Source organism: Equus quagga, chromosome 4 (assembly GCF_021613505.1).
Source record: "Equus quagga isolate Etosha38 chromosome 4, UCLA_HA_Equagga_1.0, whole genome shotgun sequence".
Classification (NCBI taxonomy): Eukaryota; Metazoa; Chordata; class Mammalia; order Perissodactyla; family Equidae; genus Equus; species Equus quagga.
The window spans coordinates 5,997,350-6,013,888 of NC_060270.1; the positions used below are offsets into that span (position 1 = coordinate 5,997,350).

A 16,539-nucleotide genomic window follows, 5' to 3' on the forward strand; every position below is an offset into this window, starting at 1 on the left:
ACACACACAAGGCTAATGACCAGATGGCATCATTGGTCATTTTTACCAAACATTTAAAGAAGTAATACCAATCCTCCAAAGACTCTTCCAGAAAACAAAGGAAAAGAGAACATTTCCAACTCATTCTACAAGGCCAGCATTAGCCTGATTCCAAAGCCAGACAAAGACAGCATAAGAAAGCAAGAGACAAATTACGCTTCTGAATACAAACATAAACATCCTCAACAAAATCCTAGCAGACTGCATCCAGCAACATATAAATGGGATCATAAACTAAGATCTAAAAATCAATTTATGTAATACATTATATTAATAGGGAACACAAATTACATGATACAAATGCAGAAAATGCATTTGACAAAATCCAACACACACTTGTGACGAAAAGCCTCCAACAAATTAGGAATAGAAGAGAACTTCCTCAACATGAAAAAGGGCATCTCTTGTCTGTTCCGGCTACTATAATAAAATACCATAGATTGGGCGGCTTATAAACAACAAACATTTATTTCTCACAGTTCTGGAGACTGGGAAGTCCAAGATCAGGGTGCCAGTCAGCGGGGTCAGGTTCTGGCCAAGGCCCTCTTCTGGGTTGCAGACTGCCGACTTCTCACTTGTCCTCACAGGGTGGAAGAGACTAGGAAGCTCTGTGAGGTTTCTTTTACAAGAGCACTAATTTCATTCACGAGGGCTCCACCCTCGTGACTTAAGCACCCCCCTCAAGGGCCCTACCTCTAAATACTATCACACTGCGCATTAGGATTTCAACATAGGAATTTTGTGAGGACACAACCATTCAAACCATAGGAAGGTATCTATGAAAAACCTATAGCTAACATCAATTAATGGTGAAATACGGAATGCTGTCCCTCTCAGAGTGGGAACAAAACAAAGATCTCCGTTCTCACCACCTCTGTTCCACACTGCACTACATGTTCTAGCCAGAACAATTTGGCAAGGGAAAAAAATCAAAGGCATCCAGTTGGACAGGAAGAAGTAAAACTGTCTTTATTTGCAGATAACATGATCTTGTATATACAAAATTCCACAAAATCTACTAAAAACTTGCAGAACTAATAAGACTTAAACAAGATTACAACATATAAGGTCAACATACATAAATCAATACAATTCCTATACACTAGCAATGAACAGTCTGAAGATAAGATTTTTTTTTAATTCCATTCAAAATAGCATCAAAAAAAAGAAAATACATGGGGATAAATTTAACCAAAAAAGTCCGAGGCACACCAAAAACTACACAACACTGTTGAAAGATATTGAAGAGGACCTAAATAAATGAAAAGATATCCCACATTCACAGATTGGAAGACAATATTGTTAAGATGACAGTATTCCCCAAACTGGTCTACCAATTCAATGCATCCTCTATCAAAATCTTTGTTGGCTTTCTCATTAAAATTGACAACTTGACTCTAAAATTCAACTGAAAATGCAAGGAACCCGTAATGACCAAAACAATCTTGAAAAATACAACAAAGTTGGAAGACTCACACTTCCCAATTTCAAAACCTACTACAGAGTAGCAGTAATCCAGACAGAGCAGTAACTGGCATAAGGACAAACATATAGAACAATGGACTAGAATTCCAAATCCAGAAATAAACCTTTATATTTATAGTCAATTGATTTTTGACAAAGGTACCAAGAAAACTGGTACCTTTTCAACAAATGGTGCTGGGACAATTGCACATTCACAAACAAAAACACAAATTTGTATGCTTATCTCATACCATACCCAAAAATTAACTCAAAATGGATAAAAGGCCTAAATCTAAGAGCTAGAACTATAAATCTCTCAGAAGAAAACACAGGAGTAAATCATCATGACCTCAGATAAGGCAATAGTTTCTTACATATAACAACAAAACCACAGCAACAAAAGAAAAATAGATAAATGGGCCTTCAAAATGAAAAAACTTTTGTACTTCAAAGGACACCATTGAGAAAGTGAAAAGCTGAATGAAAGGAAATATTTGCAAATCATATATCTGATAAGGACTTGTATCCAGAATATATAAAGAACTCTTACGACTCAACAACAAAGAGATAAAACAACACAATTTAAAAATGGGCAAAGGATCTAAATAGACATTTCTCCAAAGAAGATATACAAATGACCAAGAAGCACATGAAAAGACACTCAATGTCATCAGGAAATGCATATCAAAACCACAATGAGATAGCATTTCACACCCACTAAAACACCTATGGAAAGGAAGAAGGGAAGGAAAATAAGTATTGGTAAGGATACGGAGTCACCATCATGTTTATTTCCTACAATTTACTTGAAAGGGAAGAATAAGACTAAGTAGTTATAGAGTGCTCTGACATAAATTCAAGAACTTCAATTAGACTTCTAATTTGTATGATCTCCAATAATTATAATTTTTACTTTGCTGTCATTTTTTTTATTCATTCACTATTTTAAAAAAGAAAATTCAATACCCTTTTGTAAAATAACTTTTTAATCATTTACTGATGTCCGACCCTGAAATGCTCTAAATTCCTTTCAATAATAATTGCAATTTGAATCCCCCAGATATTTAAGTCCAGTATATCCACAATTCACTAATACTTTGACTATAGGACTACAGTTATATAGGACCAAAGATTTCACTGCAGACCACAAATCATAAATGAAGTATTTTAATCAGTCTATATGACTCTTGCTTTATCAGCTAAAACTTATTGGAATGTTCTGAATGCACAGAAACAAGGAATTAGGACAACTTAGAATCACAGACAGTTAGAGCTTGGAAGGAGCCTGAGAGGCCACTGAATTCAATTCTTGTATTTTAAAAGTTGTGGTAATTGGACCCAAAGAGGTTCCACGAATCACCCATGGTCACACTACTTACACACAATCTAAGCCCATCCTGTGTCACACACACATGGATCTTACCTTTCTGGTGATGTCTTACAAGTGACAGGACGCCCACGGACACCTTTTTTACTTTTATGATCTAGAGAGAGGACCTTATTTCTTAGGCTTCTTTTCCACTAGGAAAAAAAATGGAATATTAATAATAAATATAGCAATATGATAATTAAGAGGCATTAAAATTTTCTTTTTACTTAGAAATTCAAGATAAACAGCCAAATTCACAGTAGTTCGCAGAGGAAAAATAACTGCAATCTACAAAATACCCAGCTCTTTCGCGAGTGCAGAGATACAAGTCCACTAAAAACAGAAGGAAGACATTTAAAAAGGTCAGGGTAACTTTAGTCAGGAAATCAACATTCTGAGATTCCAAAGCTTACATAAGTATTAAAAATTCTGAATATGTTGAAAGGAAATAATAAAAATTACTACATGCCAAGTTAAATACCGTCTGTGATTCTGAAGCAACTGCATTTACAACAATTGAAAGGGATTACAACTGGTTCCCTATGAATTGCTGCATGGAAAGTTTTAAGAAAGTGTCAGACATCTTACTAACAGGGTTTAGATTTAATATGATTAGAAAAAAAAGTTAAAATTGATTTATTTTATATACCGTGTGAATCTACGCAAATAAATTTTTTATATTCTCTATATATTCATTTCCTTATCTGAAAATGCAGTAATAGTAGCTATCTCACAAGGATGTATGATGATTATATATGTAATACGTTTAAAACACTGTCTTTCTCAAAGGGATATTTGTACTCCCATGTTCACAGCAGCATTGTTTACAATAGCTAAATGGAAGCAACTCAGGCATCCCACCAACGGATGAATGGATAAACAAAATGTGGTATATACATATAATGAAATATTATTCAGCATTAAAAAAGAAGGAAATTCTGACACATGCTACAACACGGATGAACTTTAACAACTGTGAGATGATAGAAAACATATATATTGGTCTCTGCCCCCAGTTCCCTGCACAGAGCTCCTAAAACACTTATAATTTCCTGGGTTACAGGAGCATCTTTTGTTACATTTGGTCTTTGACTCTGAATCCTGACACAGGGATCCTGAAACCTTTAATTTCCTGGGTGACAGGAGTATCTTTTGTACTATTCAGACAATTCTAGGTGGAGTCTTGGATGAGGGCTGGTCACCAGAAAGATTAAGCCAAGATTAGAAGCCTGGAATTTTCAGCCCTGCCCCTCATTCTCCAGAGAGGTGAGAGGGGCTGGAAATCGAGTTAATAATTGACCGTGCTTACATGAGGAAGTTTCCATAAAAATCCCAATGGTATGGGGTTTGGAGAGCTTTCAGATTGGTGAACACATCCAGGTACGGGGAGGGAGACGTACTGCAACTCCAAGGGAACAGAAGCTCCTGCACTCAGGACCCTCCCAGACCTCACTCTGTGTGTCTCTTCATCTGTATCCTTTATTATATCCTCTAATAAAGTGGTCGATGTAAGGGTTTCCCTGAGTTCTGTGAACTACTCTAGCACAAATTAATCGAACCTGAGGAAGGGGTCCTGGGAACCTCAGATTTATCTCCAGTTGGTCAGAAGCACAGATGACAACCTGGCCTTGTGATTAGCATTGGAAGTGGGGTGGGAACAGTCTTGTGGGACTGAGCCCAGTGGGATCTGACACTATCTCAAGCAGATGGTGTCACAACTGAGTTAAACTATAGAACAGCCAGCTGGTGTTGCAGAGGATTGGTTAGTGGGAGAAAACCCACAAACGCCTGGTGTCAGAAACGTTGTGGGGGCTGGCCCCGTGGCCGAGTGGTTAAGTTCGCGCACTCTGCTGCAGGCGGCCCAGTGTTTCATTGGTTCGAATCCTGGGCGCAGACATGGCACTGCTCATCAAATCACACTGAGGCAGCATCCCACATGCCACAACTAGAAGGACCCACAACGAAGAATATACAACTATGTACTGGTGGGCTTTGGGGAGAAAAAGGAAACAAATAAAATCTTTGAGGAAAAAAAAAGAAATGTTGTGAATATGATAGTAGTGTGAGAGTAGAGGAGAAACACAAGAGGAAGACTGGGTTTTTCTCAACATAATGACATTACGCTAAGTGAAACAAGTTGGTAACAAAAAGACAAATATTGTACGATTCAGGTTACGTGAAGTATCTACAGTAGTCAAATTCAAAAATAGAAAGTACAATGGTGGTTGCTAGGGGCAAGGAGAGGGGAAAAAGGAGAGGGGAAAATGGAGAGGGGAAAATGGAGAATTATTGCTTTTTGTTTGTTTGTTTTTTGAGGAAGATTAGCCCTGAGCTAACATCTGTTGCCAACCCTCCTCCTTTTGCTGAGGAAGACTGGCCCTGAGCTAACATCCGTGCCCATCTTCCTCTGCTTTATATGTGGGATGCCTACCTCAGCATGGCTTGGCAAGCGGTGCCATGTCCACACCAGGGATCCGAACCAGCGAACCCCAGGCCACAGAAGCAGAACGTGCGCACTTAACTGCTGCTCCACAGGATCGGCCCCATAGAGAGTTACTGTTTATTAGGTACAGTGTTTCAGTTTTGCAATAGGTAAAGAGTTCTACAGATGGATGGTGGTGATGGTTGCACAATGTGAATGCACTAAATGCCAGTGAACTGTACCTTTAAAAATGGATAAGATGAGAAATTTCATGTTATGTGTATTTTACCCCAACTTAAAATAAACCTTTAAAAGATAGAAAAAAAATTTTAAGTAATGAAAAACAAAACATTGTCTTGAACATGATAGCCCTCAATAAACACTGTCTTCTCCAGGCATTATGTTATCGCATTATCACCACAGCCCTGCATAGTATAAAGCACATCACTTTACAAGAGGGAAGTGAAGCTCAGAGAATAAACTTGACCAATGAACCCAAATACGTCTGACAGAAAGCCTATCCTCCTTCCAATGCTGTAACTCTAACTTATACAAATTCTCAGAAATTCTTCCTTCCAAGATATCAACCTAAACAAATCTGTCACTCCTATTTCACTGTAAAATGTATCACTATAACTATGTAGATTAAAAATACATCTTTTCCATTTTCACTCTATCTTAATTCTGCCTCTTATTTCTGACCTGGACTCTTGCAGAGTTCTGCTAATGGGATTCCCTATCAATGGTCTCTTTTCCCTCCAATCTGGCATCCCTCCATCATGAAAGTTAAATCTATTAAAAATGCAAATCTGATGTCATTCTCCTGCTTAAATTCCTAAGTGTTCCCCACTCTCTAAAGGAGGAAAAATAAAAAAGAATTGAGTTCTCATTTCTCACCTCTGCTTCCCATGAATCCTGTATTCTGACAATACTAAACTATTTGTAGTTCCCCGACAGTGCCATGGAGTTTCGTCCTTTGACATCTCTCTGTACGTTTCCTCTTCCTACAGTGTGCTTTGCCTTCCCCAGTGCTCCTTGTCCATTAAGTCCCAATCTAGTACCACCGATGAAGGCTTCTCACCGTCTAGAAGAGTAAATCAGTCTCTCCTCTGTAATAATATTATATATTTTACACACCTCTATTACTGATAACACTTCTCACAATGACATATATTATTTGTTTACAACAAACTGCAACCAGGACTGGGAATGACTTGGCTCACGAGCTGAACTCTCAGAACTTCTGGCCAACTAGTTCCACAACCATTTCACTAATCTCACAGTAAATGCAACCTTCACATCTTATGTTATTGAATTTTTTGTACCCCCTCCACACTCTAATAAAGTTTTACCTATATTTGCAAAATGATGAAACTACTACTCTTTGAGCCTCATATTCTGTACAGAAAAGAAACATTATTCCCACTAAAGAGGGGAGAAAAAGAACTAGAAGTTTAAAATAATACAAAAACGAAATAAACACCCTGAGACAAACTGAAGATAACTTTAATAGGAGAGGAGGGGAATTAATTAAAATTTTCTTAACTCCGAATAACAGTATGATGTTTTACTGACCTTTCCAATCCTCCCCTATCCAAGGGTAACCTGGAATATATCTGGAGACGTTATCAAAGGAAAATAAACATTCACTTAGATTTTTTTTATTGAGTTATTGATAGGTTACAATCTTGTGAAATTTCAGTTGTACATTAATGTTTGTCATTCGTGCTGCAGGTGCACCACTTCACCCTTTGTGCCCACCCCCACCCCACTTTTCCCCTGGTATCCACTAAACTGTTCTTAGTCCACATTTTTAAATTCCTCATATGAGTGGAGTCATACACAGATTATCCTTCTCTAGCTGGCTTATTTCACTTAACATAATTCCCTCAAGGTCCATCCATGTTATTGCAAATGGAATGACTTTGTTCTGTTTTGCAGCTAAGTAGTATTCCATTGTATATATGTACCACATCTTCTATATCCATTCATCTGTTGCTGGACACTTAGGTTGCTTCCACGTCTTGGCTATTGTAAACAGTGCTGCAATAAACATTGGGGTGCACAGGACTTTTGGGATTGCTGACTTCAAGCTCTTTGGATAAATACCCAGTAGTGGGATGGCTGGATCGTATGGTAGTTCTATTTTTAATTTTTTGAGGAATCTCCATACTGTTTTCCATAGTGGCTGCACCAGTTTGCATTCCCACCAGCAGTGTATGAGGGTTCCTTTTTCTCCACAACCTCTCCAACATTTGTTACTATTAGTTTTAGATATTTTTGTCATTCTAATGGGTGTAAGGTGATATCTTAGTGTAGTTTTGATTTGCATTTCCCTGATGATCAGCGATGATGAGCATCTTTTCATGTGCCTATTGGCCATCCATATATCTTCTCTGGAGAAATGTCTGTTCATGTCTCCAGCCCATTTTTTGATTGGGTTGTTTTGTTTTTCTAAGAGTTCTTTATATATTATGGATATTAAGCCTTTGCCAGATACATGACTTGCAAATATTTTTTCCCAGTTAGTGGGTGGTTTTTTTGTTTCAATCCTGTTTTCATTTGCCTTGAAGAAGCTCTTTAGTCTGATGAGGTCCCATTTGTTTATTCTTTCTATTGTTTCCCTTCTCTGAGAAGGCATGGTGTCCGAAAAGATCCTTTTAATACTGATGTCAAAGAGTGTACTGCCTACGTTTTCTTCTAGAAGCCTTATGGTTTCATATCTCACCTTTAGGTCTTTGATCCATTTTCAGTTTATTCTGGTGAATGGTGAAAAAGAATGGTCAATTTTCATTCTTTTACATGTGGCTTTCCAGTTTTCCCAGTACCGTTTGTTGAAAAGACTTTCTTTTCTCCATTGTATGCCCTCAGCTCCTTTGTCGAAAATAAGCTGTCCACAGATGTGTGGTTTTATTTCTGGGCTTTCAATTCTGTTCCATTGATCTGTGCACCTGTTTTTGTACCAGTACCATGCTGTTTTGATTACTGTAGCTTTGTAGTATGTTTTGAAGTCAGGGATTGTGATGCCTCCCATTTGTTCTTTTTTCTCAGGATTGCTTTAGAAATTCGAGGTCTTTTGTTGCCCCATATGAATTTTAGGATTCTTTGTTCTAATTCTGTAAAGAATGTCATTGGGATTCTGATTGGGATGGCATTGAATCTATAGATTGCTTTAGGTAGAACGGACATTTTAACTATGTTTATTCTTCCAATCCATGTACATGGAATGTCTTTCCATCTCCTTATGTCGTCATCCAATTCTCTCAGAAAGGCCTTGTAATTTTCATTATATAGGTCCTTCACTTCCTCAGTTAAATTTACCCCAAGGTATTTTATTCTTTTTGTTGCGATTGTGAATGGTATTGTGTTCTTGAGTTCTTTTTCTGTTAGTTCATTATTGGAGTATAGAAATGCTACTGATTTATGCAAATTGACTTTGTACCCTGCAACTTTGCTGTAGTTGTTGATTAATTCTAAGAGTTTTCCAATGGATTCTTTGGGGTTTTCTATATATAAGACCATGTCATCTGCAAACAGCGAGAGTTTCACTTCTTCCCTCCCTATTTGGATTCCTTTTATTCCTTTTTCTTGCCTGATTGCTCTGGCCAGGACCCTCAGTACTATGTTGAATAAGAGTGGTGATAGAGGGAATCCTTGTCTCATTCCTGTTTTCAGGGGGATGGCATTCAGTTTTTGCCCATTGAATATGATGTTGGCTATGGGTTTGTCATATATGGCCTTTATTATGTTGAGGTAGTTTCCTTCTATGCCCATTTTGTTCAGAGTTTTTATCATAAATGGCTGTTAGATCTTGTCAAATGCCTTCTCTGCATCTATTGAGATGATCATGTGGTTTTTATTCCTCAGTTTGTTGATGTGGCGTATCACGTTGATTGATTTGCGGATGCTGAACCATCCCTGTGTCCCTGGTATGGATCCCACCTGATCACGATGTATGATCCTTTTGATGAATTGCTGAATTCTGGTTGCCAAAATTTTGTTTAGAATTTTTGCATCTATGTTCATCAGTGATATTGGCCTGTAGTTCTCTTTTTTCATGGTGTCCTTGTCAGGTTTTGGTATCAGCGTGATGTTGGCCTCATAGAATGTGTTAGGAAGTGTTCCATCTTCCCTAATTTTTTGGAATAGCTTGAAAAGGATAGGTATTAAATCCTCTCTGAAAGTTTGGTAGAATTCCCCAGGAAAGCCATCTGGTCCTGGGGTTTTATTCTTAGGGATGTTTTTGATTGCTGTTTCAATCTCTTTCCTTGTGATTGGTCTGTTCAAATTGTCTGCCTCTTCTTGAGTGAGCTTTGGGAGATTGTAGGAGTCCAAGAATTTATCCATTTCCTCTAGGTTATCCATTCTGTTGGCATATAGTTTTTCGTAGTATTCTCTTATAATCCATTGTATTTCTGCAGCGTCTGTTGTTATTTCTCCTCTTTCATTTCTGATTTTGTTTATTTGAGCTTTCTCCCTTTTTTTCTTTGTAAGTCTGGCTAGTGGTTTGTCAATTTTATTTATCTTCTCAAAAAACCAGCTCTTTGTTTCATTGATCCTTTCTACTGCCTTTTTCGTTTCAATAGTATTCATTTCTGCTCTGATTTTTATTATTTCTCTCCTTCTGCTGACTTTGGGCTTTATTTGTTCTTTTTTCTCTAGTTCAGTTAGATGTACTTTAAGATTGCCTATTTGGGATTTTTCTTGTTTGTTAAGATGTGCCTGTATTGCAATGAATTTTCCTCTTAATACAGCTTTTGCTATATCCCATATGAGTTGGTATGGCAAGCTATCATTTTCATTTGTTTCCAGGTATTTTTTGATTTCTTCTTTAAGTTCTTCAATGATCCATTGCTTGTTCAGTAGTGTGTTGTTTAGTCTCCACATCTTTGTGCCTTTCTCAGCTTTAAAAATTCACTTAGATTTTGATCAACTGTTTCTTATATTTAATACTACACTGAAGTATTTACATATTATCTCATAAAAATAGGATTAGAGCTGCAGGCTGGATAAAAATTTGTATTTTTCACAGATACGATTTGTTTTTCATTAGTCTGTGAACCTATTATATGCTATTTCTGAAAAATAAAAATCTGATGAGTTCTCCCACAATCTGATTATACATGGGAATTGAGTCACATAATATTTTGAAAGCTATCTGATCACAAATAGGAAGGTTGAAATAGAATGAATAATTTTAACTTAAATATGAAAAAGGCTTTTAGAAGAATAAAAGACTTCGTTTTGTTTAATTACCGGCAGGGACATCAAAATAAAATATTATGATAATTAAAATCAAATGTTCCATAGGAACTGTACTGAGATATTTCTTGGACAAAGCTAAGTGGTGTGGGGTTCACAGTCTCAACTGAATGCTTCCTTAGATACTAAAAAGGAGTCAAAGGTGTGTCCTGAAAGAAATATAGGCTTTGCTCACAACTACTTATCCCTGTCACAACTAATTCTAATAAAGATGCATGATGAATTTCCAACCAACTGTTACTACTGGTCAGGATTTAACTTTTATATTAGGATTTTGATTCCACTGACTCTTCATCTAATTTCAAAAGTAAGAAACATGTAATGCCAACATTGAAAACACATCAGAAAACAAAAGCTGAAATTATTTGCTAATGAATATCTATCGAACAACTAGATGAATTGGGGTGAATGTCTGGGGAATCCTATATACTCTTCAACCAGTATTCCCCAATGGTAACACCTTGCTTAGTTACAGAGAACAATATCATAACCGGAAAATCGACATTGATTCAATCCATGACCTTATTAAGATTTTACCTGTTTTACACACATATATTTGTGTGTGTGTGTGTGTCTATTTAGTTCTATGCAGTTTTATCTTATGTGCACAGCTTTGTGACTACAAAGTCAAGACACAAAGCGGTTGTGTCACACAGATCCTTTCTGCTACCCTTTTATAAACACAGCTGCCACCCTCCCTCCCACTAACCCCCAGCCCCTGTAGGCCCTGAAAGTTTTCCTAGCAATTCAAACAAACATGTAAGGAAGATATAAAATGAATTCTATACAATCTATTCGATTAACTAGAAGAGAAGAGAACAATTTCCAATTCATTCTATAAGGCAAGCATTACACTGATACCAAATACATGGAACACCAGTACAAGAAGAGAAAACTAAAGACCAATATCCCTAATAAGCAAAGACAAAAATACTCAACAAAAATTAGCAGATCATGGGGCCAGCCCCGTGGCAGAGTGGTTAAGTTTGTGCGCTCTGCTTTGGCGGCCCAGGGTTTCACCAGTTCAAATGCTGGGTGCGGACATGGCACTGCTCATCAGGCCGCACTGAGGCGGAATGCCACATGCCACAACTAGAAGGACTCACAACTAAAAATACACAACTATGTACCAGGGGGCTTTGGGAGAAAAAGGAAAAATGAAATCTTTGGGGGGGAAAAAATAACTTATCAAAACCAGTAATATAAAAAGAACAATACAATGTGACAAATTAGGATTTGCTCTAGGACAGAAAGGTGGTTTGACATTCACAAATCAATCTCTGATTAAAAAAAGACCCAACTATACAATAAACTCATTTTAAATATAAAGACACAAATAGAAATAAGGGATGAAGAAAGATGTAACATTGCAACACTGATCAAAAGAACAATAAAGTAACTATATTAATTTCAAACTAAGCAGACTTCTGAGAAAGAAAAATTATGAAATTTTGGGGATATAAAGATAAAGAGGAGGGGCCAGCCTGGTGGCACAGCAGTTAAGTTTACATGTTCCACTTTGGCGGCCTGGGGTTCGCCAGTTCAGATCCCGGGTGCAGACCTACACACCACTTATCAAGCCATGCTGTGGCAGGTGTCCCCCATTTAAAGTAGAGGAAGACAGGCACAGATGTTAGCTCAGGGCCAGTTTTCCTCAGCAAAAAAAGAGGAGGATTGGCAGTAGATCTTAGCTCAGGGCCAATCTTCCTCATTAAAAAAAAAAAGATAAAGAGGAATATTACATAATGATAAAAGGGTCAATTCTCTAAGACATAACAATCCTTAATGTACATGTACCTAATAACAGAGCACCAAAATATATAAGGCAAAAACTGACAGAAATACAAAGACAAACAGATGAATCCAAAATTACAGCTGAAGACTTCAACACCCCTCTATCAGAAACAGACAGATCCAGCAGGCAGAAAATCAATAAGGACATAGCAGAACTGAACACTGCCATCAATCAACTGCATCTAATTAACATTTATAGAATAATTCATTTAAAACAGAAGAATACACATCTTCTCAAGCTCACATGCTTAGAGAGAAATTTATGACACTGAATGCATGTATTAAAAAAGGAGACAACTCTAAAATCAATAATCTAAACTTCCAGCTTTGGAAAACTAGAAAAAAAAAAAGAGCAAATTAATTCCAAAGTAAGCAGAAGAAAACAAAAAAGAAAAAGAGGGCAGAAATCAATGAAATTGAAAACAGAAAATCAATAGAGAAAACCAACAAAACCAAAAGGTGGTTCTTTGAAAAGATCAAAAAAATTGATAAACCCCTACCCAGGTCAACTAAGAAAAAAACATTAGATACTAATTACTAATATCATAAATGAAAGAGAGGTGATCACTACTGATCCCATGGATATTACATAAAAATAATAAAGAAATGCTATGAAAAACTCTATGCTGACAAATTTGATAAGTGAGATGAAATGGACCAATACCTTGAAAGACACAATCTATCAAAACTTACGCAGGAGAAATACATAATCTGAATAGGCCCACATCTATTAAAGAAATTGAATCAATATTTAATACCTTCCAAAATAGAAAGTACTGGGGGGGCGGGGGGCTGGCCCTATGGCCCAGCAGTTAAGTCTGCGCGCTCTGCTGCGGTGGCCCAGGGTTTCACCAGTTTGGATCCTGGGCGTGGACACAGCACTGCTCGTCAGGCCACGTTGAGGCAGTGTCCCACATGACACAACTAGAAGGATGTGCAACTAAGATATACAACTATGTACCGGGGGGATTTGGGGAGATGAAGCAGAAATAAATAAATAAATAAAAGATTGGCAACAGTTGTTAGCTCAGGTGCCGATCTTTAAAAAAAAAAAGAAAGAAAAAGAAAGCACTGGGCCCAGACAAGCTCCCTGTAAACTCCACCAAACATTTAAGGAAGCAATTATACAAATTCTCTACAATCTCTTCCAGAAAACAGAAGCAGAGGAACACTTCCAAATTCATTCTATGAGGCCAGCATTACCTTAATACGACAACCAGAAAAACGCAAGAAAGAAAAACTATCCAATACCTCTTATGAACATAGTTGCAAAAATTCTCAACAGAGTCAAATCCAACAACGTATAAAAAGAATTATATATCATGAACAAGTGAGATTTATTTCAAGTATGCAATGCTAGTTAAACATTAGAAAATTCATTAATGTCAAGAAGCCAAAGAAGAAAAATCAAATGATCTTATCAATGGATGCAGAAAAAACATATGACAAAATGTGATCAAACATCTGACCAAAAGCTATTTATGACTTTTTTTTTAAATCTCTCAGTAAACTAGGAATAGAGGTGAATGTTCTCAATCTGATAAAAAACATCTACAACAAAACTACAGCTGACGTCATACTGAATGGTTAGAAACCAGATGCTTTCATGCTAAGATCAAGAACAAAGCAAAAATGTTCCCTTTCAATACTCCTATTCAATTGTGTATTGGAAGCCCTAGATAATGCAATAAGACAAGAAAAGGAAATAAAAGATATACAGACTGGGAAGGAAAAAAATAAAACTTTTATTTGAAATGACATAATTGTCTATGTAGAAAATCCCAAAGACTCAATTTAAAAAAACCTCTTTGAACTAATAAGCAATTAAAGCAATGGTGCAGGAAACAAGATGAATATACGAAAGTCAATTCCTTTCTTATATGAAAGTAATGAAAAATTGGAATTTGAAATTAAAAACACAATAACATTGACATCTACACTAAAAAAATTAAATACGTATGTACAAATCTAACAAAACACATATAAAATCTATGAGGAAAACTACAAAACTCAGATGAAAAATATCAAAGATCTAAATAAACAGAGAGATATTCCATGTACATGGACAGGAAGACTCAATATTGTCAAGATGTCAGTTCTTCCCAATTTGATCTACAGAGTCAACACAATTCCAATCAATATCCCAGTAAGTTATTTTGAGAATATCAACAAACTGATTCTAAATTTTAAATAGAAAGGCAAAAGACCCAGAATTACCAACACAATATTGAAGAACAACAAACTCGGAGGACTGATACTCCCAACTTCAAAACTTACTGTACGGTAACCAAGCTAGCATATTAACAAAACAACAGAAAACCAGATCAACAGAACAGAAGAGATAGCTAAGAAACAGATCCACACAATGTAATAACTGATTTCTGACAAGGGAACAATGGGAATTCAATGGAAAAAGGCTAGTGTTTTCAACAAATGGTGCTGAAACAACCGGACATCCACATATAAAGAAATAAATGGAGACACAAATTTTACACTTTCCAAAAAATTAACTCAAAATGGATCATAGATCTAAATGTAAAACACAAAACTATAAAACTTCTAAAAGATAACATAGGAGAAAATCTAGGTGTCCTTGTTTGGGGCAGTTACTTCTTAGATGTAACACGTGAAGCACAATCCATGAAGGAAAAACTCATAATTTGGGCTTCATTAAAATTAAAAACTTCTGCTCTGTGAAAGACACTGTAAAAAGAATAAAACAATAAGACACAGACTAGAAAAAAATCTTTACAAAACACATATCTGATGAAGGACTGGTATCCAAAATATACAAGGAATGCTTAAACTCAAAAATAAGAAAACAAACAACCCAATCAAAAACTGAGCCAAAGATCTGAACACACACCACACCAAAGAAGATATACAGACGACAAATATGCATTTGAAAAAGAAGCTCAAAAAAATATGCCATCAGGGAATTGTAAATTAAAACAACAATGAGAGGGGGCAGGCCTGTAGTCGAGTGGTTAAGTTCGCACACTTCAGCGGCCCAGGGTTTTGCCGGTTTGGATCCTGGGTGCGGACATGGCACCGCTCGTCAGGCCATGCTGAGGCGGCGTCCCACACAGCACAACCAGAGACACAACTAGAATACACAACTATGTACTGGGGGGCTTTGGGGAGAAGAAAAAAAGCAAAGAAGAAGATTGGCAACAGTTGTTAGCTCAGGTGCCAATCTTCAAAAAAAGAAAAGAATTCCTTTCTGCAGTAAGGAAAAAAAAAAACCCACCACAATGAGATACCAATGGCTAAAACCCAAAAACAATGACGACACCAAATGTTGGCCAGGATGTGGAACAACAGAAAACCTCATCACTTGCTGGTGTGAATGCAACATGGTACAACCATTTTGGAAGACAGCTTGGCAATTCCTGACAAAACTAAACACACTCTGAACGTATAATCCAGCAATTGCACTCCTTGGTATTTACAAAAACAAGCTGGAAACTTATGTCCACACAAAAACCTGATCCAACTGTTTACTGTAGCTTTATTCATAATTGTCAAAACTTGGAAGCAACCAAAATGTTTTTCAATAGATGATGGATAAACCAACTGTGGTACATCCATAAAATGGAATAATATTCAGCAATAAAAGCAAATGATAGTGGGGGAGGCTGTGAATGTGTGAGGGCAGGGGACATATAGGAACTGTCAGTACTTTCTGCTCAATTTTGTTGTGAACCTAAAGCTGCTCTACAAAATAGTCTTTTAGAAAAAATTCTTTTTTTAAAGAAATGAGCTATCAAGCCACAAAAAGACATGGATGAACATAAAAGCATACTGCTAAGGGAAAGAAGCCAATCTGAAAAGGCGTTATGACTCCAAGTATATGATATTATGGAAAAGGCAAAACTATGGAGATACTAAAAAGATCAGTGGAACAAAAGAGATTTTTAGAACAGTGAAATTATTCTGTATTACACTATAATGGTGGATATATATCATTATACATTTCTTTTTTGTTGTTAATTTTTTTAGCCAGTGATTTTTTTTTTCAGTTTTTTTTATTTATTTATTTATTTTGAGGAAGATTAGCCCTGAGCTAACTGCTGCCAAACCTCCTCTTTTCGCTGAGGAAGACTGGCCCAGAGCTAACATCTCTGCCCATCTTCCTCTACTTTATATGTGAGACGCCTACCACAGAATGGTGTGTCAAGCGGTGCCA

The 16,539-nt window shown here is 36.7% G+C and overlaps 1 protein-coding gene across 8 annotated transcripts in view; it reads right to left on the reverse strand.

Moving 5' to 3' along the window:
* Positions 1–16,539, reverse strand: part of SENP7 (SUMO specific peptidase 7) — a 140,794-nt gene that overhangs the window by 96,616 nt on the left and 27,639 nt on the right. For 7 of the 8 annotated variants that reach the window (XM_046659227.1, XM_046659225.1, XM_046659228.1 and 4 more), the window contains exon 4: positions 2,927–3,024. The exons of the other annotated variant lie outside the window; for it this stretch is intronic. In XM_046659227.1, the coding sequence (XP_046515183.1) occupies positions 2,927–3,024 (98 nt within the window). The remainder of the gene's footprint in view (positions 1–2,926; positions 3,025–16,539) is intronic. 8 annotated transcript variants of the gene reach the window in all.